At 42.1% G+C, this 27686-nt stretch overlaps 1 protein-coding gene across 7 annotated transcripts in view; it reads right to left on the reverse strand.

The window, feature by feature from the left end:
- Positions 1-23037: 23037 nt before the first annotated feature.
- Positions 23038-27686, reverse strand: part of OPTC (opticin) — a 297868-nt gene continuing 293219 nt past the window's right edge. For all 7 annotated transcript variants that reach the window (XM_063955275.1, XM_063955280.1, XM_063955276.1 and 4 more), the window contains 2 exons: positions 26186-26281; positions 23038-23391 (listed from right to left, as the gene is read on the reverse strand). In XM_063955275.1, the coding sequence (XP_063811345.1) occupies positions 23221-23391; positions 26186-26281 (267 nt within the window). In that variant the 3' untranslated portion in view covers positions 23038-23220. The remainder of the gene's footprint in view (positions 23392-26185; positions 26282-27686) is intronic.

Raw genomic sequence — 27686 nt, forward strand, 5'->3', positions numbered from 1 at the left:
ACGGGTCCCACCAGCATCCCTACAAACCATGCAGAGCAGACGCTTATCTTATCAGCACTCGAGAAAGAGTTTAACAGAGTATCCACCATCCAGGAGAAGGCTTACGTGGATACCTGTCCACCCTTTGGTGATAGATAAAGTCTGCTGTACCCTGCTAGGCTGTGGGTATGAGGAAAAACAGGACGATGCCCCCAATTGATAATGTCGATATTATCTTAAACCATAAAGCTATACCTCTAGATACACTTTTACCTGAATACACGCGCTACACCCTTTGTACGCTATTTGCGTACAGAGTCCCGTACGTGGTACGTACTTGGCGTACACACGCCGCGCTGAGTGTACAGAGTACGCACAGCGCACGCACACACAATTGATAACCTTTAAACCCTATTAGTAATACAATGTAATAATATGGTTACACTTTAAACCTTAATGCAGCAAAGCACTGCAATGATGTTATACCTTAAACCTTAAGTAGCGCTGACGGTATAAAGTACCCGCAGTTCGTACACCTTATCAATACTTATAAACCTTATACAGTTAAATACGCTTTAAACCCTAGCAGGGAAATGAGGACACAACACCGATATGTAGTTGAACCACAGGGTTCTAAGGCCACAGTCAATGTACATACGTGAGAAAGTTCGCAAGCGCTTCCCGGTCCCGGTCCTCCGCTAATCAGGTTGAAAGCGTTAAGAGTCTGTGATAGTGACCTGGCCTGCAGCTCGCTCTTTATGCAGTAGATCAAAACATAATGCAATAGACACTGTGTGCTCTTCTTCCACTGGTTCGGGGGTGGGACATATCCTGTGCACCGGGGACCATTGGTCAGTTCAAGAAGTGGGCGATGGCTAGGACTTGAGATGTGGTTTCTGTTGTTTACATCTGAGTTCCCGCCTCATGATCAGTTAAACCCATCACATTAATCATAGATCTGGTATTATTAATAACTTAATGAGGTAATATTTAATAATGTTCTTATTCCCACCAGATTAATGTTTACGTGTCTCTGGACAATATGATCCCACACATGATATCATTATCTATTTCAGTCTTCAAGATACACATATATCCACATATTCATATATATATATATATATATATCCAAGTAGAAAAGAAGGCACTCACCAGACTTGTATTAAATGCAGATAAAGCCGTTTATCAAATTCACAACGGTGATTAAATCATGGTTGGTCGACGTTTCGGTCCTAGCCGGACCTTCTTCCAGACCAATATGTGCAACCGTCACAATCACAGATCAAATGACCAGTATTATTGTAGAGCCCTAAATACCCAAACAGAGCCCGCCCTCTAATTAACTAATGATAATGTCGTGCACCTGAGTAAACACATGGTTCTATATTGAACTAGAAGTATAACAAGTAGAACATCACAAGTTTAACACATAGTGGGATGTAAACAATAGTCATGATATTCAATCTTAAAAGCGCTCACCAAGTTCCCTGTAGGTATTAAAATCATCAGTGGAACGCACGCCAGCCGTGACACGCACGGCGCTTCCTCTATATGTAAGAACATTACTTCCGGACTGACGATGCTGCACTAAGTATGCTGGTGGAACGCAGTGCGTCAATGACACGCAAAGCGCTTCCACCTGTGATGGTGTGCATGTTCCCTGTAGATGTAAGTGGAACACCAGCAAGCCGTGACCCGCACGGCAATTCCGTTATAAACAAAGCCATTACTTCCGGAAGAGTGTTACTGAATAATCAGGTGGAACGCAGTGCGTCAGTGACACGCAAAGCGCTTCCATCATAGATCAATATTACAAATACAAAGGGAGAACGGTGGCTCTATATAAAGATAGATACTCAGGCATGAATAAAATAAGTAGAGTGTTTCAAATCTCAACTCAGCCAATATTCAACTAGTAGGGCAGGTTTAAGGGATATATAGAGCTCTACAAGAAACAGCATAATTACTACATATAACATATATAACTAACAAGACAATACATTTAAAAACATATATATTAACCTAAACCATATTAAATAAACTAAACTACAGTGGACTGAAAAGCTAGGTGGCCACAGTGGATACCCTAAAACACAAAAATACTCTCAAAAAAGTTTCAAAAAAATCACAAAAAAATCGCGAAAAATCACGGTTGATTCATAGTTACAGAAACACACTGAGATGGTTCTGTTCGTTCAAACCCCTTGGGGATACAGTGCCCAGGTGATGTATCCAATATGCCTCTTTTTTCAGTAGTGATAACCCTCTATCACCTCCTCGTGGTGGTGGTGGGATCCAATCAATTATCATATGTCGTAATGTAGCTACTTGATGTTTGAACTGTAGAAAGTGAAGTGCTACAGGTTTATCGCTCTTGCCGCTGGTGAGTGCCAACTGTATCGAGGATCTATGTTGGTTGATCCGTTCACGGTACGTCCTAATAGTTTTCCCCACGTACATTTTTCCACAGGGGCATGTAAGATAATAAATCACATGGTCCATTAGGCATGTTAGATGATATCTTAATTCAATTTTAGTGCCGTGCAGTGGGTGATTGAAAAAACGTCCAGTTATCATGGCTCTGCAAGTCATACATTTCAAGCACTTAAAACAGCCAGGGTTCACATTTAGCCAAGTAGTGCCAGAAGATGTTGACGGTCGCATTGTAGGTCTCATCAACATGTCCTTCAAATTGGCACCTCTTTGTACGCTTAGTAGAGGTGGTCGAACGCCAACTTTCTTGAACTTTGGATCAGTGCTGATCATAGACCAATTTTTCTTGATCGATCTCTCCACGTTGCGTAAGCCAGTATTGCAACTGGTTTTAAAGATGACCCGATCACGGGACTTATTTTTGCTACTGGTCTTGTGTATGTGTAGATTGCGAGCCTTGGTCATGCATCTGTCAACCACTGCGGCTGTGTAACCACGTTCAATGAAGCGCTTTCTGCATTCAAATAATTGAGTCTCGGCATTTAACTCATTAGAGTTATTTCTTAATACTCTAAGAAATTGAGAGACAGGTAAATTAGACTTTAAACTGTCTGGGTGATGACTGGAAGCCCATAACAACGTGTTCCGGTCGGTGGGCTTGCGATACAAAGTATACTCCAGTACTGAAGGTAAATCAGGATTCTTGTATATTGAAATGTCCAAAAAATTAATCTTGGACTCACTTACTGTAACAGTGAGTTTAATGGGACTAGTGAGGGCATTTAGGGTATCCACCATGGTAAAAAGTAGTTCAACAGAGCCCCGCCAAACTATAAAAAGATCGTCAATGAATCTTTTGTAACACACAATGTGCTCCGCATAGTTACCCAAGATATTTTCGTGTTCATACTTGGCCATGTACAAATTGGCGAACCCCGGGGCTAAATTCGAGCCCATAGCGGTGCCCGCCAATTGCACATAGTACTCATCCTGGTATTGGAAATAGTTGCATTTAAGAACCAATCTGATCAAGCTTAGGATAAACTCAATAGGCGGACCCTCGTACGGGCCCTTGATAAGTGCCTCCCTTACGGCAGCAATTCCCTCCTCATGGGGGATAACCGTATACAAGGAAGTTACATCTAAGGTGGCTAATGTACAAGATGATAAATCATCAGTAATAAGGGCTAGCGTGCTTAGGAGGTCATTAGTATCACGGATGTAGCTGTCCATGACCCTCACACAAGGTTGAAGGAAATGGTCAACAAATTTGGCCAAAGGTTGTAGCAGTGATCCTTGTGCCGATATAATCGGCCTACCTGGTGGTGTGGTTAAGGATTTATGTACCTTGGGTAAGGTATAAATAATGGGGCAGATAGGATAAGCCACCGATAAATAATCAAAGACCTCATCATTGATCCAAGTGCATTGTAATGCCTGTAATAATAAATCATCTACTTCTTTCTTAAATCTCGGAGTAGGGTTATAGGGAATTTTGAGGTAGGTGTTACTATCAGACAGCTGTTTTCTGATTTCGACATCATAATCAGCGAAATCCTGAAGGACCACTGCTCCCCCTTTGTCAGCATTTCTGATGACCACATTAGTATTTCGTTTAAGATCTCTCAACGCTTGCCATTCACTTTTTGATAGATTTGAGAATCCTTTGTTGTTACTGTGATTCAATAACACCTCATTATCAACAACCTGTAGAAAAGTTTTCAAGCTGGCGTTATTAGAGATAGGATCAAACTTGCTAGTATTTCTAAATATGCCAGATGAGCGTATATCAGACTGTGCTTGGTTGTTCATGAATTTGTTATCGAAAAATTCCCTAAGGCGTAATTGTCGCCCCATTTTATATTTTTGGATAGACCAATTAAACGATTTAAAGTGACAAGTGGGAATGAAGGACAGACCCTTCTTTAACAAGGAGGTTTCAGCCTCTGTAAGTACATGAGAGGACAAGTTAAATATTAAGTTCGAGAACCTCTCCCTCCCCGTCCTCGAGGTTTTGAACCTCCCCCTCCGCGGGTGGGGTCGCCTGTGGTGGTTTTGGCTCTCCGTGCCCTGGTGCCCGGTCCTAAAAAAGAGGATGAGGCACCAGATCCGGATGGGGGTACACTGTCAGTAAATTCAGAGTTGGAGGAGGAATAGCCCTGTGGGTGATTAAATCTTTGTTGTCTATGGTTATACCTATTTGATCGATTGTGTCGCCACCTGGTGGATGAATCATCCCCAGTCAGCCATTTGTATACCGAATGTTGCTGATAATCAGTTTCCACAGTTTCCCATTTTTTTCTCTTGAATGCTAGCAAGTCAGATCGGTATTTATCAATTTGTGTTTTAATTTTATCTAACCAATTATCCGACTTATCAGCCTTCAAGACAGAAACATGTTCTCGTTCAAATAGATCAATGTCACTTTTCACCTTTTTAAGTTCTACTCCGACCTCTTCAACAACCAGTATAAGGAGGTCAGAGGAACATTTGTTCAATATTCCACACCATTTCACACAAAAGGAAGGATTTTTCCTACCAATGGTGGGAGTATTGGCAATCCTAAATCCCCTAGGGATTCTTTTTTTCCGATAGTACTCGGATAGAAACTGTCCATGAAGAGTTAAATCTATTTCTCTCTTCTTTAATTTATTAAGTTTGTGAAAAAGGTCAAGTGGTGTATGGGCTGGTAATTGATCAAAGTCTGTTTGATTAAACAAGACTTTCTCAATATCGTCATCAGTGTAGCTGACAAAAGCATTCTCTGCTTCACTTAGAGAGTTCTCATCCAATATACCTACACCAAGAGACATTCTATACCAGGATGCAGTATGAACACTAGTGCACCAAGCGATTCAGTCCACAAAAAGTCAAACAGTTAAAATAACCAATCTTTGGTCAAATAGATATAGATAGTAAACGAATTGATTCAAAAAAATTAATCAAAAACAAATGAAAAAGACCTCATAGAGAAAAATATTCCAAAAAGATTTTTCAAAAAAAGGGTGCTCACTTAGAAGAATATCATAAAGATACCATCCAATATTCCAAGATAGATGAAGTGGCACTCACTATAAAAGCAGTATCGACTGCTGGGGTGTCCAAATTCCAGGGAAAGTCCTGTTTTCACAAGGTCCCATAATATATCCAAGTAGAAAAGAAGGCACTCACCAGACTTGTATTAAATGCAGATAAAGCCGTTTATCAAATTCACAACGGTGATTAAATCATGGTTGGTCGACGTTTCGGTCCTAGCCGGACCTTCTTCCAGACCAATATGTGCAACCGTCACAATCACAGATCAAATGACCAGTATTATTGTAGAGCCCTAAATACCCAAACAGAGCCCGCCCTCTAATTAACTAATGATAATGTCGTGCACCTGAGTAAACACATGGTTCTATATTGAACTAGAAGTATAACAAGTAGAACATCACAAGTTTAACACATAGTGGGATGTAAACAATAGTCATGATATTCAATCTTAAAAGCGCTCACCAAGTTCCCTGTAGGTATTAAAATCATCAGTGGAACGCACGCCAGCCGTGACACGCACGGCGCTTCCTCTATATGTAAGAACATTACTTCCGGACTGACGATGCTGCACTAAGTATGCTGGTGGAACGCAGTGCGTCAATGACACGCAAAGCGCTTCCACCTGTGATGGTGTGCATGTTCCCTGTAGATGTAAGTGGAACACCAGCAAGCCGTGACCCGCACGGCAATTCCGTTATAAACAAAGCCATTACTTCCGGAAGAGTGTTACTGAATAATCAGGTGGAACGCAGTGCGTCAGTGACACGCAAAGCGCTTCCATCATAGATCAATATTACAAATACAAAGGGAGAACGGTGGCTCTATATAAAGATAGATACTCAGGCATGAATAAAATAAGTAGAGTGTTTCAAATCTCAACTCAGCCAATATTCAACTAGTAGGGCAGGTTTAAGGGATATATAGAGCTCTACAAGAAACAGCATAATTACTACATATAACATATATAACTAACAAGACAATACATTTAAAAACATATATATTAACCTAAACCATATTAAATAAACTAAACTACAGTGGACTGAAAAGCTAGGTGGCCACAGTGGATACCCTAAAACACAAAAATACTCTCAAAAAAGTTTCAAAAAAATCACAAAAAAATCGCGAAAAATCACGGTTGATTCATAGTTACAGAAACACACTGAGATGGTTCTGTTCGTTCAAACCCCTTGGGGATACAGTGCCCAGGTGATGTATCCAATATGCCTCTTTTTTCAGTAGTGATAACCCTCTATCACCTCCTCGTGGTGGTGGTGGGATCCAATCAATTATCATATGTCGTAATGTAGCTACTTGATGTTTGAACTGTAGAAAGTGAAGTGCTACAGGTTTATCGCTCTTGCCGCTGGTGAGTGCCAACTGTATCGAGGATCTATGTTGGTTGATCCGTTCACGGTACGTCCTAATAGTTTTCCCCACGTACATTTTTCCACAGGGGCATGTAAGATAATAAATCACATGGTCCATTAGGCATGTTAGATGATATCTTAATTCAATTTTAGTGCCGTGCAGTGGGTGATTGAAAAAACGTCCAGTTATCATGGCTCTGCAAGTCATACATTTCAAGCACTTAAAACAGCCAGGGTTCACATTTAGCCAAGTAGTGCCAGAAGATGTTGACGGTCGCATTGTAGGTCTCATCAACATGTCCTTCAAATTGGCACCTCTTTGTACGCTTAGTAGAGGTGGTCGAACGCCAACTTTCTTGAACTTTGGATCAGTGCTGATCATAGACCAATTTTTCTTGATCGATCTCTCCACGTTGCGTAAGCCAGTATTGCAACTGGTTTTAAAGATGACCCGATCACGGGACTTATTTTTGCTACTGGTCTTGTGTATGTGTAGATTGCGAGCCTTGGTCATGCATCTGTCAACCACTGCGGCTGTGTAACCACGTTCAATGAAGCGCTTTCTGCATTCAAATAATTGAGTCTCGGCATTTAACTCATTAGAGTTATTTCTTAATACTCTAAGAAATTGAGAGACAGGTAAATTAGACTTTAAACTGTCTGGGTGATGACTGGAAGCCCATAACAACGTGTTCCGGTCGGTGGGCTTGCGATACAAAGTATACTCCAGTACTGAAGGTAAATCAGGATTCTTGTATATTGAAATGTCCAAAAAATTAATCTTGGACTCACTTACTGTAACAGTGAGTTTAATGGGACTAGTGAGGGCATTTAGGGTATCCACCATGGTAAAAAGTAGTTCAACAGAGCCCCGCCAAACTATAAAAAGATCGTCAATGAATCTTTTGTAACACACAATGTGCTCCGCATAGTTACCCAAGATATTTTCGTGTTCATACTTGGCCATGTACAAATTGGCGAACCCCGGGGCTAAATTCGAGCCCATAGCGGTGCCCGCCAATTGCACATAGTACTCATCCTGGTATTGGAAATAGTTGCATTTAAGAACCAATCTGATCAAGCTTAGGATAAACTCAATAGGCGGACCCTCGTACGGGCCCTTGATAAGTGCCTCCCTTACGGCAGCAATTCCCTCCTCATGGGGGATAACCGTATACAAGGAAGTTACATCTAAGGTGGCTAATGTACAAGATGATAAATCATCAGTAATAAGGGCTAGCGTGCTTAGGAGGTCATTAGTATCACGGATGTAGCTGTCCATGACCCTCACACAAGGTTGAAGGAAATGGTCAACAAATTTGGCCAAAGGTTGTAGCAGTGATCCTTGTGCCGATATAATCGGCCTACCTGGTGGTGTGGTTAAGGATTTATGTACCTTGGGTAAGGTATAAATAATGGGGCAGATAGGATAAGCCACCGATAAATAATCAAAGACCTCATCATTGATCCAAGTGCATTGTAATGCCTGTAATAATAAATCATCTACTTCTTTCTTAAATCTCGGAGTAGGGTTATAGGGAATTTTGAGGTAGGTGTTACTATCAGACAGCTGTTTTCTGATTTCGACATCATAATCAGCGAAATCCTGAAGGACCACTGCTCCCCCTTTGTCAGCATTTCTGATGACCACATTAGTATTTCGTTTAAGATCTCTCAACGCTTGCCATTCACTTTTTGATAGATTTGAGAATCCTTTGTTGTTACTGTGATTCAATAACACCTCATTATCAACAACCTGTAGAAAAGTTTTCAAGCTGGCGTTATTAGAGATAGGATCAAACTTGCTAGTATTTCTAAATATGCCAGATGAGCGTATATCAGACTGTGCTTGGTTGTTCATGAATTTGTTATCGAAAAATTCCCTAAGGCGTAATTGTCGCCCCATTTTATATTTTTGGATAGACCAATTAAACGATTTAAAGTGACAAGTGGGAATGAAGGACAGACCCTTCTTTAACAAGGAGGTTTCAGCCTCTGTAAGTACATGAGAGGACAAGTTAAATATTAAGTTCGAGAACCTCTCCCTCCCCGTCCTCGAGGTTTTGAACCTCCCCCTCCGCGGGTGGGGTCGCCTGTGGTGGTTTTGGCTCTCCGTGCCCTGGTGCCCGGTCCTAAAAAAGAGGATGAGGCACCAGATCCGGATGGGGGTACACTGTCAGTAAATTCAGAGTTGGAGGAGGAATAGCCCTGTGGGTGATTAAATCTTTGTTGTCTATGGTTATACCTATTTGATCGATTGTGTCGCCACCTGGTGGATGAATCATCCCCAGTCAGCCATTTGTATACCGAATGTTGCTGATAATCAGTTTCCACAGTTTCCCATTTTTTTCTCTTGAATGCTAGCAAGTCAGATCGGTATTTATCAATTTGTGTTTTAATTTTATCTAACCAATTATCCGACTTATCAGCCTTCAAGACAGAAACATGTTCTCGTTCAAATAGATCAATGTCACTTTTCACCTTTTTAAGTTCTACTCCGACCTCTTCAACAACCAGTATAAGGAGGTCAGAGGAACATTTGTTCAATATTCCACACCATTTCACACAAAAGGAAGGATTTTTCCTACCAATGGTGGGAGTATTGGCAATCCTAAATCCCCTAGGGATTCTTTTTTTCCGATAGTACTCGGATAGAAACTGTCCATGAAGAGTTAAATCTATTTCTCTCTTCTTTAATTTATTAAGTTTGTGAAAAAGGTCAAGTGGTGTATGGGCTGGTAATTGATCAAAGTCTGTTTGATTAAACAAGACTTTCTCAATATCGTCATCAGTGTAGCTGACAAAAGCATTCTCTGCTTCACTTAGAGAGTTCTCATCCAATATACCTACACCAAGAGACATTCTATACCAGGATGCAGTATGAACACTAGTGCACCAAGCGATTCAGTCCACAAAAAGTCAAACAGTTAAAATAACCAATCTTTGGTCAAATAGATATAGATAGTAAACGAATTGATTCAAAAAAATTAATCAAAAACAAATGAAAAAGACCTCATAGAGAAAAATATTCCAAAAAGATTTTTCAAAAAAAGGGTGCTCACTTAGAAGAATATCATAAAGATACCATCCAATATTCCAAGATAGATGAAGTGGCACTCACTATAAAAGCAGTATCGACTGCTGGGGTGTCCAAATTCCAGGGAAAGTCCTGTTTTCACAAGGTCCCATAATATATCCAAGTAGAAAAGAAGGCACTCACCAGACTTGTATTAAATGCAGATAAAGCCGTTTATCAAATTCACAACGGTGATTAAATCATGGTTGGTCGACGTTTCGGTCCTAGCCGGACCTTCTTCCAGACCAATATGTGCAACCGTCACAATCACAGATCAAATGAATATTGGATGGTATCTTTATGATATTCTTCTAAGTGAGCACCCTTTTTTTGAAAAATCTTTTTGGAATATTTTTCTCTATGAGGTCTTTTTCATTTGTTTTTGATTAATTTTTTTGAATCAATTCGTTTACTATCTATATCTATTTGACCAAAGATTGGTTATTTTAACTGTTTGACTTTTTGTGGACTGAATCGCTTGGTGCACTAGTGTTCATACTGCATCCTGGTATAGAATGTCTCTTGGTGTAGGTATATTGGATGAGAACTCTCTAAGTGAAGCAGAGAATGCTTTTGTCAGCTACACTGATGACGATATTGAGAAAGTCTTGTTTAATCAAACAGACTTTGATCAATTACCAGCCCATACACCACTTGACCTTTTTCACAAACTTAATAAATTAAAGAAGAGAGAAATAGATTTAACTCTTCATGGACAGTTTCTATCCGAGTACTATCGGAAAAAAAGAATCCCTAGGGGATTTAGGATTGCCAATACTCCCACCATTGGTAGGAAAAATCCTTCCTTTTGTGTGAAATGGTGTGGAATATTGAACAAATGTTCCTCTGACCTCCTTATACTGGTTGTTGAAGAGGTCGGAGTAGAACTTAAAAAGGTGAAAAGTGACATTGATCTATTTGAACGAGAACATGTTTCTGTCTTGAAGGCTGATAAGTCGGATAATTGGTTAGATAAAATTAAAACACAAATTGATAAATACCGATCTGACTTGCTAGCATTCAAGAGAAAAAAATGGGAAACTGTGGAAACTGATTATCAGCAACATTCGGTATACAAATGGCTGACTGGGGATGATTCATCCACCAGGTGGCGACACAATCGATCAAATAGGTATAACCATAGACAACAAAGATTTAATCACCCACAGGGCTATTCCTCCTCCAACTCTGAATTTACTGACAGTGTACCCCCATCCGGATCTGGTGCCTCATCCTCTTTTTTAGGACCGGGCACCAGGGCACGGAGAGCCAAAACCACCACAGGCGACCCCACCCGCGGAGGGGGAGGTTCAAAACCTCGAGGACGGGGAGGGAGAGGTTCTCGAACTTAATATTTAACTTGTCCTCTCATGTACTTACAGAGGCTGAAACCTCCTTGTTAAAGAAGGGTCTGTCCTTCATTCCCACTTGTCACTTTAAATCGTTTAATTGGTCTATCCAAAAATATAAAATGGGGCGACAATTACGCCTTAGGGAATTTTTCGATAACAAATTCATGAACAACCAAGCACAGTCTGATATACGCTCATCTGGCATATTTAGAAATACTAGCAAGTTTGATCCTATCTCTAATAACGCCAGCTTGAAAACTTTTCTACAGGTTGTTGATAATGAGGTGTTATTGAATCACAGTAACAACAAAGGATTCTCAAATCTATCAAAAAGTGAATGGCAAGCGTTGAGAGATCTTAAACGAAATACTAATGTGGTCATCAGAAATGCTGACAAAGGGGGAGCAGTGGTCCTTCAGGATTTCGCTGATTATGATGTCGAAATCAGAAAACAGCTGTCTGATAGTAACACCTACCTCAAAATTCCCTATAACCCTACTCCGAGATTTAAGAAAGAAGTAGATGATTTATTATTACAGGCATTACAATGCACTTGGATCAATGATGAGGTCTTTGATTATTTATCGGTGGCTTATCCTATCTGCCCCATTATTTATACCTTACCCAAGGTACATAAATCCTTAACCACACCACCAGGTAGGCCGATTATATCGGCACAAGGATCACTGCTACAACCTTTGGCCAAATTTGTTGACCATTTCCTTCAACCTTGTGTGAGGGTCATGGACAGCTACATCCGTGATACTAATGACCTCCTAAGCACGCTAGCCCTTATTACTGATGATTTATCATCTTGTACATTAGCCACCTTAGATGTAACTTCCTTGTATACGGTTATCCCCCATGAGGAGGGAATTGCTGCCGTAAGGGAGGCACTTATCAAGGGCCCGTACGAGGGTCCGCCTATTGAGTTTATCCTAAGCTTGATCAGATTGGTTCTTAAATGCAACTATTTCCAATACCAGGATGAGTACTATGTGCAATTGGCGGGCACCGCTATGGGCTCGAATTTAGCCCCGGGGTTCGCCAATTTGTACATGGCCAAGTATGAACACGAAAATATCTTGGGTAACTATGCGGAGCACATTGTGTGTTACAAAAGATTCATTGACGATCTTTTTATAGTTTGGCGGGGCTCTGTTGAACTACTTTTTACCATGGTGGATACCCTAAATGCCCTCACTAGTCCCATTAAACTCACTGTTACAGTAAGTGAGTCCAAGATTAATTTTTTGGACATTTCAATATACAAGAATCCTGATTTACCTTCAGTACTGGAGTATACTTTGTATCGCAAGCCCACCGACCGGAACACGTTGTTATGGGCTTCCAGTCATCACCCAGACAGTTTAAAGTCTAATTTACCTGTCTCTCAATTTCTTAGAGTATTAAGAAATAACTCTAATGAGTTAAATGCCGAGACTCAATTATTTGAATGCAGAAAGCGCTTCATTGAACGTGGTTACACAGCCGCAGTGGTTGACAGATGCATGACCAAGGCTCGCAATCTACACATACACAAGACCAGTAGCAAAAATAAGTCCCGTGATCGGGTCATCTTTAAAACCAGTTGCAATACTGGCTTACGCAACGTGGAGAGATCGATCAAGAAAAATTGGTCTATGATCAGCACTGATCCAAAGTTCAAGAAAGTTGGCGTTCGACCACCTCTACTAAGCGTACAAAGAGGTGCCAATTTGAAGGACATGTTGATGAGACCTACAATGCGACCGTCAACATCTTCTGGCACTACTTGGCTAAATGTGAACCCTGGCTGTTTTAAGTGCTTGAAATGTATGACTTGCAGAGCCATGATAACTGGACGTTTTTTCAATCACCCACTGCACGGCACTAAAATTGAATTAAGATATCATCTAACATGCCTAATGGACCATGTGATTTATTATCTTACATGCCCCTGTGGAAAAATGTACGTGGGGAAAACTATTAGGACGTACCGTGAACGGATCAACCAACATAGATCCTCGATACAGTTGGCACTCACCAGCGGCAAGAGCGATAAACCTGTAGCACTTCACTTTCTACAGTTCAAACATCAAGTAGCTACATTACGACATATGATAATTGATTGGATCCCACCACCACCACCACGAGGAGGTGATAGAGGGTTATCACTACTGAAAAAAGAGGCATATTGGATACATCACCTGGGCACTGTATCCCCAAGGGGTTTGAACGAACAGAACCATCTCAGTGTGTTTCTGTAACTATGAATCAACCGTGATTTTTCGCGATTTTTTTGTGATTTTTTTGAAACTTTTTTGAGAGTATTTTTGTGTTTTAGGGTATCCACTGTGGCCACCTAGCTTTTCAGTCCACTGTAGTTTAGTTTATTTAATATGGTTTAGGTTAATATATATGTTTTTAAATGTATTGTCTTGTTAGTTATATATGTTATATGTAGTAATTATGCTGTTTCTTGTAGAGCTCTATATATCCCTTAAACCTGCCCTACTAGTTGAATATTGGCTGAGTTGAGATTTGAAACACTCTACTTATTTTATTCATGCCTGAGTATCTATCTTTATATAGAGCCACCGTTCTCCCTTTGTATTTGTAATATTGATCTATGATGGAAGCGCTTTGCGTGTCACTGACGCACTGCGTTCCACCTGATTATTCAGTAACACTCTTCCGGAAGTAATGGCTTTGTTTATAACGGAATTGCCGTGCGGGTCACGGCTTGCTGGTGTTCCACTTACATCTACAGGGAACATGCACACCATCACAGGTGGAAGCGCTTTGCGTGTCATTGACGCACTGCGTTCCACCAGCATACTTAGTGCAGCATCGTCAGTCCGGAAGTAATGTTCTTACATATAGAGGAAGCGCCGTGCGTGTCACGGCTGGCGTGCGTTCCACTGATGATTTTAATACCTACAGGGAACTTGGTGAGCGCTTTTAAGATTGAATATCATGACTATTGTTTACATCCCACTATGTGTTAAACTTGTGATGTTCTACTTGTTATACTTCTAGTTCAATATAGAACCATGTGTTTACTCAGGTGCACGACATTATCATTAGTTAATTAGAGGGCGGGCTCTGTTTGGGTATTTAGGGCTCTACAATAATACTGGTCATTTGATCTGTGATTGTGACGGTTGCACATATTGGTCTGGAAGAAGGTCCGGCTAGGACCGAAACGTCGACCAACCATGATTTAATCACCGTTGTGAATTTGATAAACGGCTTTATCTGCATTTAATACAAGTCTGGTGAGTGCCTTCTTTTCTACTTGGATATATTATGGGACCTTGTGAAAACAGGACTTTCCCTGGAATTTGGACACCCCAGCAGTCGATACTGCTTTTATAGTGAGTGCCACTTCATCTATCTTGGTATATATATATATATATATATATATACACACGTACACACATACTCCTGCTATTACAATTTGTTAGGAATTATATATTTATTCATTCATATATATATATATATATATATATATATATATATATGAACACCTACATTTCCATGGGTTTTAGACTAGGAATGTTAATATCTTAAATTTCTATCTGTCTGGTCTTGTTGTGGTTAGCTATTGTTTCTGATTTTCTAAACAGAATCGGTTCCTGGGTATTGTCACTTCGTTTGTTTTTACTTTCAGGTGAGACAATGACAATTCAGTACTCATTATTTTAAATAGAAACTTGGCTATTTTAGTAAACAAAGGTGTATACCTTCTTTATAGAATTTCAAAGCTTAGTGTAAATAAGGCCATTGTATTTTAGTCTCTGGGAGTTTTAATTTATGTGTGACTGATTTTCATGCTATTTAAAGGTTAACGCAGACAGTGTGGGATTTATACAATATATACATATTAGATTTATGATATGTCTTTGTGGCTTTTCCATGAGAGTACAAACTCCACTGTAATTACTCATACCACGCTCAAACCGCGCAGGACCGTGGGTGCGACCACACGCAATTTGCGAATATGTGCATGCATGGCGGAACAAGTGCATGCGCAGCCGGCATGTGTGTGTGGTTTGTACGTGATGTGTGTACTGGAATATTTTTTGACTTTGACAAGCCTAACACTCCCCGGGGGTGCCTATCCCTAACACCCCCCCCCCGCAGCCTAACCCTATAGGGCCCTACACACTTTGCATTTTCTGTCAAGGTGCCTGACGGTCGGTTGACCCGACAGGGGGGGTCACCCGGCCCCATATTCCTGCATGCTAATATGAACGAGATTGTCTATATTGGCTTGCAGGCATTAACGAGCCAGCATCAACGATGAACAAGTGCAGGGCTGCGCATAGTTCATCATTGATGCATACACACTGAAGGATATTAATCTGATTAATATTAATATGAGATCGTTCATATCTTTTAGTGTAATCGCTAAGTGTGTAGGGCCCTTAACACTCCCGAGTGGCTCCTAGACCTACCCCCCCCCCATCCCCAGCCCTAAACCTAACCGCGTGGTATACTTACAATGGTCGGGGTGCCGGCTGTTGCGATTCTGGCGTTGGTCTCCTGACCTTTTTGGAGTTCCGGCGTCGGCATTCTGACGGGTGTCGGGATTCCAGCGTCTGCATTTTGGCTGCCGGGATCATGACAGATGGCATATTGACCGCATCTCCTAGTAACCTCCTGACTTCCAGTCCACAAAGAGGTAACTGTCATCCTTATGTGAGTGAGATGGGGGCTGTGAATGAGGCTGACTAGACCCCTCTAGGAGAGCAGGGCTGTGCAGGAGAAGGTGGTCTGTGGTGAACCATGGAGGTATTCCAGCTGCAGGCAATACCTAGGAAAGAGATATATCACCCTGAACAGACTTCTCTTGAAAAAACACTGTCTATAAGTTTTTTTTGGAGGTGCAATTCTTCACAACCCTGTGTGAGAAGGCAGGAGGAGGAGGAGACACCACAGACTCAGTGAATCCTTCAGCCTCTGAAGTATCACTGACCTTGATAGAGTTAATATTTTTCATTTTGAACAAAACTTCCTCCCCTGAAGAATAATTGTAAGCTTGCGAGCAGGGCCTTCCTACCTCTATGTCTGTCTGTTTTTACCCAATTTTGTTCTATTACTGTTGTTCTAATTGTAAAGCGCAACCGAATATGCTGTGCTATATAAGAAACTGTTAATAAATAAATAAATAAATAAATAATCAGTAGTGTCGACAGCCCATGTTTACAGGGCTGTCTGTTACGCCTCTAGCTGTGAGATGGGGACCTTACTAAAGTGTCTAACACTGTGTCCTCCATCTCTAGCATAAAATCTGAGCAGAAGGTGGGCTTAGTGTGCCTTTGACCACATGCAAACATGACTGTGATCTCTGTCATGTGCACATCTGTGTGCATTTGTGAGGTGCTTGCGCAAGCCACAGCAGCGGTTCTAGTAGACTAGACTCCCCTGCAGGAGGAGGTAAGTAAAAGTTTCTTTCCTTTTGCCTTTTCCAGTGAAGTTGCGAGGCTTTGCACACCTACTGTACCCACCAGCTCTTGCTAGGTGGCATGCCTCCTAACAAACAAATTGGGGGTTTCTCTACTTATAATTGAAAAATATTGATGGTGCTTTAATGTTCTATTGAATTTTAAAGTCTGGATTCTCTGGTGATTTCTGGTGGTTTGGGATATAATAAATCAGTGGGATAAAATGCCTGGGAAAACAGTGAAAATGGAAAGCCGCCACTTACTAAATGTACCCCTATGTACCGACTGAGCTTTGAAAAAGAGGGCCCATAGTATGTAACACTTTACTGTTATTTGTTCTGTTTGAGTTTCAGGATAATATTCGGAATTTCTACATGATACAATTCTGTTTTTATGTGGGCGATACAGAAAAACTGCATAAGAAAAAAGAATCTGCGGTTTATTATTATTATTCTGTGAGTGTAATACACACTTTACTATCCAGCTACATAGCTGGTGCAACCCTTTGAGCTCTTTATAGCCTGGAATGATTTAACATGAAGTCATCATTCTCTAGCAAAAGACAATTGTTACACCGCGCCTCAGATAATAAAGTTGCAGCAATGTTTGGGTTAACTGTGCAATGCAGGATTTTTTTTTATATACGTATATATATATTTGTTCTTTACTCATGTTAACAGCACCAACATAATCAACACTGCCAGGTCTCCAAAATCAGTGTTTGGTGGATTAGTATCCATTCCAGATCTCTGGGGTTTCCCTCCTTCTTTTTCATTCTGCAGACTGATTTAGTGTGTGTGCATGGTCAGACTCTGCACAGAATCCTAATGTAAGCAGGAGGTGCCTGCAGTGTACAGGGAGATCCCATTCCCAGTCCCCTACCCCCACCATACACACCACATGTCACTGCTCATTCTGCGGCACCAGGAGGGGACCTGTACGCATTGCTGACTATTATAGCTGGCACTGCATCAGCACATTGAAGGCTGCACTTCAGGAGTTAGGGTTCCAATTCCAACACGTCATTGCTGCATTTATTTGTATTGCAATAAACAAAAAAGCGTGCAACAGTTGTATATTTTAAAAAACATAATACACTGACATCATGTGTTCAGCAACAGATTGACAGATTACATGTGTTACTTAGATCAATTAGGGCTCCGATTACATATTTTTGTTCTTTGTCACAGCTTTTGTCCCCACATGCTCTTTACTTTTAAATGTGGACATAATTATTCTGTGCAGTCTCTCTGTGTATTATTTGGTACCTAGTTTCTTCATTTGTGAGAGGTCTTCTATCTTTGTAAGTAGCTTGTCTCCTGTGTACAGTCTCTGTGCCCCTGGGCTCAGCACTCAGACTGATCAATATGTGAGATCCTGGCTGAAAGTCACCTTCACGCCATACGGGAGGAGGGGGTAATATGTGCTATGTTGTGTGTGAGCTTTTCATCTGCCTACTATATTGTGAGCTGCATGCAGCATCATGACCTTTTTCGCTGTTCACTCTCACTCATTGGGAAAGCGTACTTTATCATTAAAGCAAAGGGTGTTTAATGTCTTGTGGCTTCATAATGCATGCAGCTAATCTATTTTCGAATGTCTCCATAATGTTAATGAAGCTTTAGTTGCCGGTATCATTACACATGGCAATTACACTTAATATTTACATTATATCAATAGTAGTAGAAAATGTGAACCTCTATAGTACCAAGCTGTTAAAATAATAGCTGCATTACAGGTTGATTGCATATTTGAAAAACCCAGACGCTCCAGTAAGGTGTTGCAGCTATTCTGTGACAGCTGAAATAGAGAGAAAGGTTTGTGCATTTGGGAAGCAGGAACATTAGGCTGACAGTTAAAGAATCAAAAGTACTGTATGCAGCAGACCTGAACAGTTATCACGTCTGCAGTGTGAACAGTTTTTCTATTAAATAAAATATAACTGCTGCAAAGCTGCCTATGGTAATATAAGCTAGATGACCTGATTTTTTTAGATCATATAACTGTAGCAAAAATGCCTATGTTATGTAGATGTCCTTGATTATTGGAGATGAACAGGAAATCTAAAGTGGTATATTTTATTGTAGAACAGCTAATGTGGCCATATTGCTCTAGAACAAGGTCACAGATGCACTTTGGAATGTTACATTTTCTGGCCAAGAAACCACTGTGTTCTGGGGAGATAAGATGATAACACTGCACAACATTAAAGTGTGTGTGGAATGTGGAAAAAGGTGAATGTTGCAAAGAACAGTTTTGAGCATTCAGATTATCTCTTAGCAGGTGCAAGAAGGTGGTGTCCCATATGCTAGTTAATGTTTATATATATCACCATGACAAATTACTTTCTGTACATGTCATTTATTACAAATGACATAGTACCTGAATACAGGTCTGCTCAACATAGAGCTGGGTAAAGTACATTGATTATTAAAACTGCTCATTTTGTATGTGTTGCTTTTTCTGGTTTCTTGTCCAAAATATTTGGACCTTTCAGACGAGAGCACTCTCTTCTGTACAGTCTAATCTTCTGTATGTAAGCACTCTCTTCTGTACACTCTAGTCTTCTGTATGTAAGCACTCTCTTCTGCACATGCTAGTCTTCTGTATGTAAGCATTCTCTTCTGTACAGTCTAGTCTTCTGTATGTAAGTACTCTCTTCTGTACGCTCTGGCCCTCTGTATGTAAGCACTTTCTTCTGTATGTTCTAGTCCTCTGTAAGTATGCACTCTCTTCTGTATACTCTAGTCTTCTGTATGTAAGCACTCTTCTGTACGCTCTAGTCCTCTATATGTAAGCACTCTCTTCTGTACAGTCTAGTCTTCTGTACGCTCTAGTCCTCTGTAAGCACTCTCTTCTGTACACTCTAGACCTCTATATGCAAGCACTCTCTTCTGTACAGTCTAGTCTTCTGTATGTAAGCACTCTCTTCTGTACGCTCTAGTCCTCTATACACAAGCACTCTCTTCTGTACAGTCTAGTCTTCTGTATCTAAGTACTCTCTTCTGTATGCTCTAGTCCTCTGTATGTAAGCACTCTCTTCTGTATGCTCTAGTCCTCTATATGCAAGCACTCTCTTCTGTACAGTCTAGTCTTCTGTATCTAAGTACTCTCTTCTGTATGCTCTAGTCCTCTGTATGTAAGCACTCTCTTCTGTATGCTCTAGTCCTCTATATGCAAGCACTCTCTTCTGTACAGTCTAGTCCTCTGTATGTAAGCACTCTCTTCTGTACGCTCTAGTCCTCTATATGCAATCACTCTCTTCTGTACAGTCTAGTCTACTTATATAAGCACTCTCTTCTGTACAGTCTAGTCTTCTGTATGTAAGGTCATTGAAAAAAACAATTAGCAAGCCTAAAATGGATTCAGTATGTATTATTGGTGGACGGGATACCAGCTGTCAATATCCCGACAGCTGCATCCCGCGCGCCAGAATGCCGGAAGCTGGTCGAGCGCTAAGAGTCTCCTTGCAGGGACTATTCCCACTCTATGGCCAGTATTTACTAAAAGTCCGAGTTTGGTCGATTTGTGTTTTTTTTTCTAAGTCCCAATCCGGGAATTTGCTAAGCACCAATCTCGGCAGTGTCTGGTCTATTCGTAATGGTTTGAATGACAACGTCCCGAAATCCGAATGAATAGGCCATCGGTCAAACGCGGCTGTTATTTCATAGAATACGGCCATTCACTATTCATTCGTATTTGGGTGTTAGTTTCTGAGTGCTCAAGTGCGGGTCTGTTTTTTTTTCGAATCGTTAAAAAAAGCAGCAAAAAAATAGACCTGCTTTTTCCAGTCGAGTTTGGATAACCATGCACGGATCAGTGAGATCTGTGCATGGTTATCTATGGGAAAGGGTCTGTTTAGTTTAAAATCAGAAAAAAAAATTGCGTGGGGTCCCCCCTCCTAATCATAACCAGCCTCGGGCTCTTTGAGCCGATCCTGGTTGAAAAAATATGGGGAAAAAAATGACAGGGGTTCCCCCATATTTAATCAACCAGCACCGGGCTCTGCGCCTGGTCCTGGTTCCAAAAATACGGGGGACAAAAAGCGTAGGGGTCCCCCGTATTTCTGAAACCAGCACCGGGCTCCACTAGCTGGGGAGATAATGCCACAGCCGGGGGACACTTTGATATCGGTCCCTGCGGCCGTGCCATTAAAACCCCAACTAGTCACCCCTGGCCGGGGGTACCCTGGAGGAGTGGGGACCCCTTCAATCAAGGGGTCTCCCCCCTCCAGCCACCCAAGGGCCAGGGGTGAAGCCCGAGGCTGTCCCCCCATCCAAGGGCGGCGGATGGGGGGCTGATAGCCTTTTTGAAAAAATGTGAATATTGTTTTTAATAGCAGTACTACAAGTCCCAGCAAGCCTCCCCGCAAGCTGGTACTTGGAGAACCACAAGTACCAGCAATGCGGTGGAAAACCGGGCCCGCTGGCACCTGTAGTACTACTACTAAAATAATACCCCAATAAAAACAGGAGACACACACCTTGAAAGTATAAGTTTATTACATACATGCACACCTCCAAACATACATACTTACCTATGTTCACACGAGGGTCGGTCCTCTTCTCCATGTAGAATCCATGGGGTACCTGTGGAAATAATTATACTCACATAATCCAGTGTAGATCGGTCCTCTTCTGTTCTCTGTATAATTCACGTACTTGTCAAAAAAATAAAACGCAAACCCGACCACGCACTGAAAGGGGCCCCATGTTTTCACATGGGACCCCTTTCCCCGACTGCCGACTGGTCAGCGGTGAGGTTACTTTCGGTCAACCGCTGACCACAAAGTTCCCACCATTGGTTACAATGGAGCGCATAGGCGCTACATTGTATCACTGCCATGTGCTGCCTGACAGACACTACAGGAGCACACAGCCAATCAGGAGGGTGCCACGATGTGGCGCTCCCTGATTGGCTGAAGGAACCCTCTTAGACAGGAGTCAGGGGGGTTCCTGGCAGTCGGGGAAAGGGGTCCCATGTGAAAACATGGGGCCCCTTTCAGTGCGTGGTCGGGTTTGCATTTTATTTTTTTGACAAGTACGTGGATTATACAGAGAAAAGAAGAGGACCGATCTACACTGGATTATGTGAGTATAATTATTTCCACAGGTACCCCATGGATTCTACATGGAGAAGAGGACCGACCCTCGTGTGAACATAGGTAAGTATGTATGTTTGGAGGTGTGCATGTATGTAATAAACTTATACTTTCAAGGTGTGTGTCTCCTTTTTTTATTGGGGTATTTTTTTTAGTAGTAGTACTACTACAGGTGCCAGCGGGCCCGGTTTTCCACCGCATGCTGGTACTTGTGGTTCTCCAAGTACCAGCTTGCGGGGAGGCTTGCTGGGACTTGTAGTACTGCTACTAAAAACAATATTCACATTTTTTCAAAAAGGCTATCAGCCCCCCATCCGCCGCCCTTGGATGGGGGGGACAGCCTCGGGCTTCACCCCTGGCCCTTGGGTGGCTGGAGGGGGGGGACCCCTTGATTGAAGGGGTCCCCACTCCTCCAGGGTACCCCGGCCAGGGGTGACTAGTTGGGGTTTTAATGGCACGGCCGCAGGGACCGATGTCAAAGTGTCCCCCGGCTGTGGCATTATCTCCCCAGCTAGTGGAGCCCGGTGCTGGTTTCAGAAATACGGGGGACCCCTACGCTTTTTGTCCCCCGTATTTTTGGAACCAGGACCAGGCGCAGAGCCCGGTGCTGGTTGATTAAATATGGGGGAACCCCTGTCATTTTCCCCCCCATATTTTTTTTAACCAGGATCGGCTCAAAGAGCCCGAGGCTGGTTATGATTAGAAGGGGGGACCCCACACAATTTTTTCCAGGATTTTAAAGATTTTTAAGAACTTTTTAAAGTACACAATGAAGCCCTGCACGGATCTCACAGATCCGGCCGGGTTTCCTTGTGTTTTTTCAGGCAGTGTTTTACTCATCACTCCCGTAAAACACTGCCTGATATCACGAATCACATCGACATCGGAAAAACGATTGTGCAAAACTCGGCAGTTTAGTGAATGACCGTATCAGGATTCAAAAAGTTGCAGTAAAATGCACCCGATACCATTCGAGTTCAAACACCCTTCAAAACGGACAAAACACGAATTTTAGTAAATAAACCCCTATGGGTGCCGTGGACACCCACGAGTGGGAATAGCCCTGGAGCGCCAGGGGTTCCGGCTGGCGGCATTGTTGGTTGTTGGGATGAAACACATCCCCCTAAAATAGCTTGTTGTATAGGACATTAATATTAAAAGTAACATACTGTATGTTCTCAAATAAGATACCTTTCAATCCAGTATTTTTATAACCTATTGGACCAGTAAATGGACAAGATGTTGTGTTGTGGACAAGATGTTGTGTTGTTATGAAAATTTATTCTTGTTGTTAAATGTTTTTAAATGTTGGATGCAGACAACTGAATACATTACATTTGTAGTCATAAAACATAAACGGTTTTCCTTATGACCAATGGCACTTTATTTAGGAAAACAAATAATTTCTTCTGGTTCCATTTGATAGGTGCATAGAGTACTCTGTTCAGTAATATTGCCCAGTGGGAAGTCGAGGTAGACAGAAGTAGTCATTTGCAAATTTGCTCAGATTTATTGGGTTTGCATCCAGTCGGATATCCTCCAGGACACGCCTGATGAAAGTGAGATCCCGGCTGTCGCAGAAAGTATCTGTATGTATTGTCTGGATGTTGTTATTCTACATGTACACAAACATGTGGATTATCAGTAAACAATTTTCATACTTTAATATGCTACAGCTAAGTAAAATAGAGCAAAGTTGGAGGCACTGATAAGCAAACATAAGTTGCTCCAATTGGACAGGGTTCTTGGGCCAGCACTACATTGCAACAGGGTCCTCGGGATGGAGGATAGAGCATCCATGTTCTTGGATTTGGAGTCCAGGTCAGCAGTGATAACAAGACACTCAGATGGCAGACATCTTTGGGAGGATCAGTCATATCAAGGGCAACAATCAGAACAATTACTGTATTTTAGGAACCTCTAGCAGAGAGACAACGACTACTACTCAAGTAATGAGTTGACGTTGTATTTTTTTTTGTCAAAAGCAGCATGCCTGTACCAATGGACTTGGAGGTATCACAGGACACTCTGGCTGTGAGTCAGGAGCCAGGGCTGAATTCTGTGGTTGAAGCCTGAATGCTTACACTTATGGTTCTGGAGATTCCACAGAACACAGAGCTGGATACCCTGAACACAGACTTGGGCCAATACTTGATTCTACAATTAAAATGAGAATGCTTGTACTAGTGGATCAGGAGGTAGCAATGGATTTAGGGGGACATTTACTAAGCAGTGATAAGAGCGGAGAAGTGAGCCAGTGGAGAAATTGCCCCATCAACCAATCAAAATCTCTGTATCATTTTATAGTATGCAAATTATAGATGTTACTTCAGTGCTGATTGGTTGCCATGGACAACTTCTCCACTGGCTCACTTCTCCTCTCTTATCATTGCTTATTAAATGTCCCCCATAGAGAGATATCCCAGGAGCTGGGAATGTACACTCCAACAGTGAGTCACAGTCTATGCTGGATTTTGCATCTCAAACAGCCCAAGGCCTGAATGCCTGCACTAACTGACTGTGGTGATTACACTTTAGAGACAGTCAGGAAGCCATTTCTGTGGTCAAAATAAGAATGTCTTTGTAGTGGATCTGTAGGCACTGTTGGCATTAGAATAGCATCCAGAAGGTGATGCAGTGTCCAACTGGGTTTGGATATCGCAGAAAATTATCAAAAAGAACGAGTCTTGAGGTGCTGCAACTGCATCAACAGACTCCATGTAAGACTATCTTATGTTGACAGGGTTTAAGGTAGTTAAGAGGATACATATGTATGGGGAAGAATTCTAGTTGATGGATGCAACTAAATTAAATAGCAGCACTGGATGTCTGGAACCAAAGGTCACCCCAGAGGCAAGGTCAGATAGCAGACTAAGATCAGAGTAGGAATCAGGAATCAAATAAGAAGCAGTACCAAGTATTATGCCAAGGTCACTGCCAGAGATCAGGGCAGGGGGTGCAGTCACAAGGTTAACATTCACAACGTTGACAATAACAATGTTCACGCCACAATGTTGACAGTTATGATGTCGCTTTGTTGATAGGTAACATGTCAACAATCCTCAGATTCCTAACATGCTCCCATTGACAACATCTGAAATGCCAACATTCTCAGAATGATGGCATTAGGCATAGGCTGCGGAACAGGAGGGTTAGGTACTAGATGGAGGTTAGGGTTAGGCACTACTGGGAGGGTTACGGGTAGGGGTTAAGGATAGGTGGACTGTACTCACCACAATGCTAGGGCATCAGATGCCTCTGTGGGAACTGCTCCTTAGTAAACTGTGGAACCTAGAAGCCGCTGCTGTGGCTTCTAGGTTCCACTGGTAAGACACTGCTACACTACCAGGAATGGTTTGTCAAAATTCTGTCATGTTAACATTTCAGCAGTGTTATCATGGTCAATGTCCACATTCTAAGCACATCGTCATGTTGCATAGTGACTTTTCGACAATGTCGACATTATGAATGTTGACATGGTGAATGCCAATTTAGGGGTCAATCCAAATAGCTGCGATGGGAGCGAAGTGCCATTACAATGGCGTTTAAATGCCAGCAAGGGCACCCGATCTTGCACCCTTTGCTGGCTCGAATCAGCCCCAATTCACACAAAATTGTTCAAACCTCTATGGGGTGGCGATCGGTTTTGTGTGATTCGGCCCACCATAAAGTGTGGCCCCTGCCGCCATGATTCGCAGCTGCGATGATATCGCAGCTAACTGGATTGACCCCTTAGTATTACACACCCCAGGACAAGACCAGAAATCACAAACAGGAAGCCAGGAACTGTGAAAGAGCACCACTGCTCAACCCCAATAAGCTGGCAGTATTATGCTGCTTTCAGATCGCAAATGCCGGATCCCACCCGGTAAGAGAAACGTGTACTTACCGGGTGGGATCCGGCATTTGCGCTCCGTTGCTGGCTTTCCGACCCGGCAATATACCGGCGCGGTTGCCATAGCAGCGGAGGGCGCAGCAGCAGCAGCAGGGGCGGGGGTGGAGGCGGCGCCGGGAGATGAGCTCATCTCCTGCGCCGCCTCTGCCTATGCTGTGAATGGGAGCCGTGTCGCATCCGAACGGCTCCCATTTACACTGCACCTGACCCGGTAATCAACCCGGTAAGAACCCTTCTTTTTTACCGGGTTGAATTACCGGGTCAGGCGACCCGCTAATTCAGAATTGGACCTTTCACATCGCACACTGACCCGTTTCGACACGGCAATATGTCGTGTCGATACCGGGTTTTTAGTGCGATGTGAAAGGGGTATTAGTTTGCCAGTTGCCACCTAAATAGGAATGATCATCATTAGTATGAGACACAGCTGACTGTGGCTGTAGTGGGATTGCAGTGATCAATTTTTTTCATAGAGAGTCTGAAACACAGAGAAAAAGTAGTAATGTCTGAGTACCTGGAGATGAATGGAGCGAAGGCTGACTGGGAGAGAAACAGGGACATAGTCCAGTTTGTTGTTTGACAGGTATAAAAACTGCAGCTTTGTGAGATCCTGCAAAAAAGTAAATACAATTTATTACCATAAACAGCTAATATATGACAATATGGCCAATGTTCTTCCGCAGAATTCACACTGCTGTGGTTATTTATAAATGGCAATCCCACTGTGTTCCGTATGTAAAAATTTTTTCCTTTTCTGTTACTTTGTAAACTGTAGATTTCAAGATAAAAAATAATGGTTGTTACATGCAAGAAAATCAGAGGTTCATTTGACACTGCATGTAAAAGGTATAGTTTATTTAATTTTTTTACAGAATAGCTCTGAGCTGCCCTTTGTTCACCCCAGACCCCCAAGTAGAGGAGAAAGTACCAGTACGGTGAATAAAGGTTAATCCTGCATGGGCTCACTATCTGTAGAATTTCCCCAGTTATGTATATACCAAAGGGAAGTGGTTAAAACACTGCTAGTCTGGATCCCGGTGGTCACAATGCCAGAATCCCAACAGGCAGTTAAATGCCGCCACCGGAATACTGGCGACACAGGCTATTCTCCCTCTGTGGATGTACACGACCCCATAGAGGGAGAATATAACCTATGGCAAGCGCTGCAAGCCACTGTGCCAACAGCATAGCGAGCCCACATTGTACTTTCTAGTGCTCGCGCTGCTGGCATACTGGTGGCCCGGATGCCGCTGTCAGTATACTGACGACTGGCATCCCGGCCTCTGGTAATTTGTACTGAATTCATACCAAAGTATGTGTTTTGCATAATGGGGGTTATTCAGAGTTGTTAGCAAACCAAAAAAGTTAGCGATTGGGAAAAACCATATTGCACTGCAAGGGGGGGGGGGGGGGGGAGATATAACATGTACAGAGAGATTAGATTGGGTGGAGTGTGTTCAAACTGAAATCTAAATTGCAGTGTAAAAATAAAGCAGCCAGTATTTACCCTGCACAGAAGCAATGTAACCCACCAAAATATTAATCTCTCTGCACATGTTATATCTGCCCCACCTGCAGTGCACATGGTTTTGTCCGATTGCTAACTATTTTGGTTTGCTAACAACTCTGAATAACCTCCAATGAGTATGTTCAACTGTTATTAATGATTTCCATTGTATTACAGTATGTCTGTTAAAGAGCGACAGCCACCCTGGATAAACCTGTTTGTGCCATGAAGAAGAGTCCCTGCAGCATTAAAGCAAGCGTGAAGCAGATATCCTTGGGGTGGCTTCCAATATAGAATGGTATAATGATGCACTTGATTCCTTGTATGCTACGCTGCAACTGCTGTAGTGAGATTGCTTAAAACATACTTTAAAGTGCTTTATTCATTGTAGGTGTGTTGTGTTAATAAACTTAATGCATGCTTTTAATAGATCTTTTCTTTGGTGTGTAAATATGTTTCCATGTCCACGATACTGAAGGTGGAAAGTAGTCAAATAATCGCTTATCTG

This window comes from Pseudophryne corroboree, chromosome 2 (genome assembly GCF_028390025.1).
Source record: "Pseudophryne corroboree isolate aPseCor3 chromosome 2, aPseCor3.hap2, whole genome shotgun sequence".
NCBI lineage: Eukaryota > Metazoa > Chordata > Amphibia > Anura > Myobatrachidae > Pseudophryne > Pseudophryne corroboree.